General features: G+C 48.1%; 1 protein-coding gene across 1 annotated transcript; it reads left to right on the top strand.

Annotated features, from left to right (window-relative positions):
• Positions 1-95: 95 nt before the first annotated feature.
• Positions 96-1,853, top strand: LOC106820015 (syndetin-like; the record flags this gene model as incomplete). The annotated part of the gene is made up of 3 exons (XM_014824574.1): positions 96-191; positions 696-865; positions 1,678-1,853. Coding segments are annotated over exons 1-3 (441 nt in total), but the record flags the coding sequence as incomplete, so codon positions are not given.
• Positions 1,854-1,874: the final 21 nt, after the last annotated feature.

A 1,874-nucleotide genomic window follows, 5' to 3' on the forward strand; every position in this document is an offset into this window, starting at 1 on the left:
GGTACGTACTACTATATATATATATATATATATATATATATATATATATTATAATATACATCGTCACGTACTTCCGCGTCGCTCTCCCACAGGTTGATGCAGATCGGTGAGGAGTTCTGTGGCAGCGATTCTGAATTCCTGCAGGAGTCCATTCGCAAGCAGAGCGTCAACTACTTCCGCACCTATCACAGGTACGTCTCACAGGCATGTATTGTATGTATGTATGTATTGTATGTATGTGCGTGCGTGCGTGCGTGCGTGCGTGCGTGCGTGCGTGCGTGCGTGCGTGCGTGCGTGCGTGCGTGCATGCATTGCATTGCATTGCATTGCATTGTATTGTATGACTTGCGTGTCGGGCGGTCATTCCCGCTTATCACGCAGTAATTGCGTAATCACGTTGACCTATACACTTGGCATGAATGACAGGCAGCTCTAACCAATCAGTGTTGCGGTAGTACTTTCTAAAAACAGTGCTTAGCAGCAAAGTTGCACAGAGTCAACAGTTTTGTGTGCTCACACGTGTTAAACCACCTACAGACCGTCCTTGCGTGACCCACCCTAGCAACAATGTCCAAGTAAGAAGGTGCGAGGGTATATCGTTCTGCCGAATACGTCGATTTCTTTCCGAATGGCGGAGGGTTGGTGAGATGTGATGTTGACGTGACGAGTTGCGGGGATGCGCGATGTTGTTGCAGGGGACGCATGGAGGAGCTGCGAATGTTCGTGGAGAACGAGGGATGGGAGCCGTGCCCGGTCAAGGCCAGCTTCTCCATACTACACCTGCAGGAGTTCAAGTTCCTTCGCGCATCACCGCTCCTGCAGCAGCAGCAGCAGCAGCAGCAGGGCAGTGTCGCCAGCGTGCAAGGTACGTGATGCATCCATGCAGTGTGAGACGATCGTTGCAAGAAGGCGAGACTTAAGTATGAACGACAAAATCTATAAGTAAAAATCGATAAAAATCATGAAAAATGAGTAAATAAAAAATATAAAGTACTAAAACAAAAAAGCGGAATGCAGTTTAGCAATGGTATTGATAGCGTTCGATTTCACCGGGTTTTTCACACGGGCAGCTTTCCCGATCACACTTCTGCGAGGATGATCATGACTGATATTGCTGCTTAATAATAATAATAATAATAATAATAAATTTTTACTTTTAATTGATCTCCAGGAGTCAATCATCCGAGGTACTGTCATCAATGGTCCAGACTGTAGGCAGTTCTCAACTACAACGACAAACATACACGACCGATTGAAAGATCACACACAGGGTTGTCACGCACGCGAGCACGCACGCACACGCACGGCACGGCCACGCACGCACGCACTGCACGCCACGCACGCACGCAGCGCACGCACGCACATACACACGCACGCACACACACACACATATATTTGTCATATATTAACCCCTAATATATCTTTATATATATATACACACACACATACACATCGCTTGGCTCCATCTGTGGTTATAACCATAAACACATTCTCTGTGTGTTGCTACAATTATGACTACCCGTGTGGTACTGCCACCTGAGGGGTAATTGTAAACACAGGCTTATCATGTGATGCAATCGAGCTCTACAGTTAGTCAACCCAGAGAAAAGACATCAGAAGCAGAAAGACACAAGAACATCCCGCGATGAATCACAGCTTCACTGCACATGGCTTCAGTACAGATCTTGCTCCATGATGTCCTCGCCCGCATCCTCGTCCGCCTCGACGCTGAACGGGTTGCCGGCTTCGAGATATCGCAGGAAGAATCCATCCTGCTGATGCTCTGCTGCCGCGTCCGCACGCTGCTTCACGCGGCGACGACTCACGACATTGTGCTGATCGCACTGCCCTCTGTAAGGAAACCCACCAAAAAC

Source organism: Priapulus caudatus, unplaced genomic scaffold, assembly GCF_000485595.1.
Source record: "Priapulus caudatus unplaced genomic scaffold, Priapulus_caudatus-5.0.1 Scaffold5792, whole genome shotgun sequence".
In the NCBI taxonomy this organism is placed as follows: Eukaryota; Metazoa; Priapulida; class Priapulimorpha; order Priapulimorphida; family Priapulidae; genus Priapulus; species Priapulus caudatus.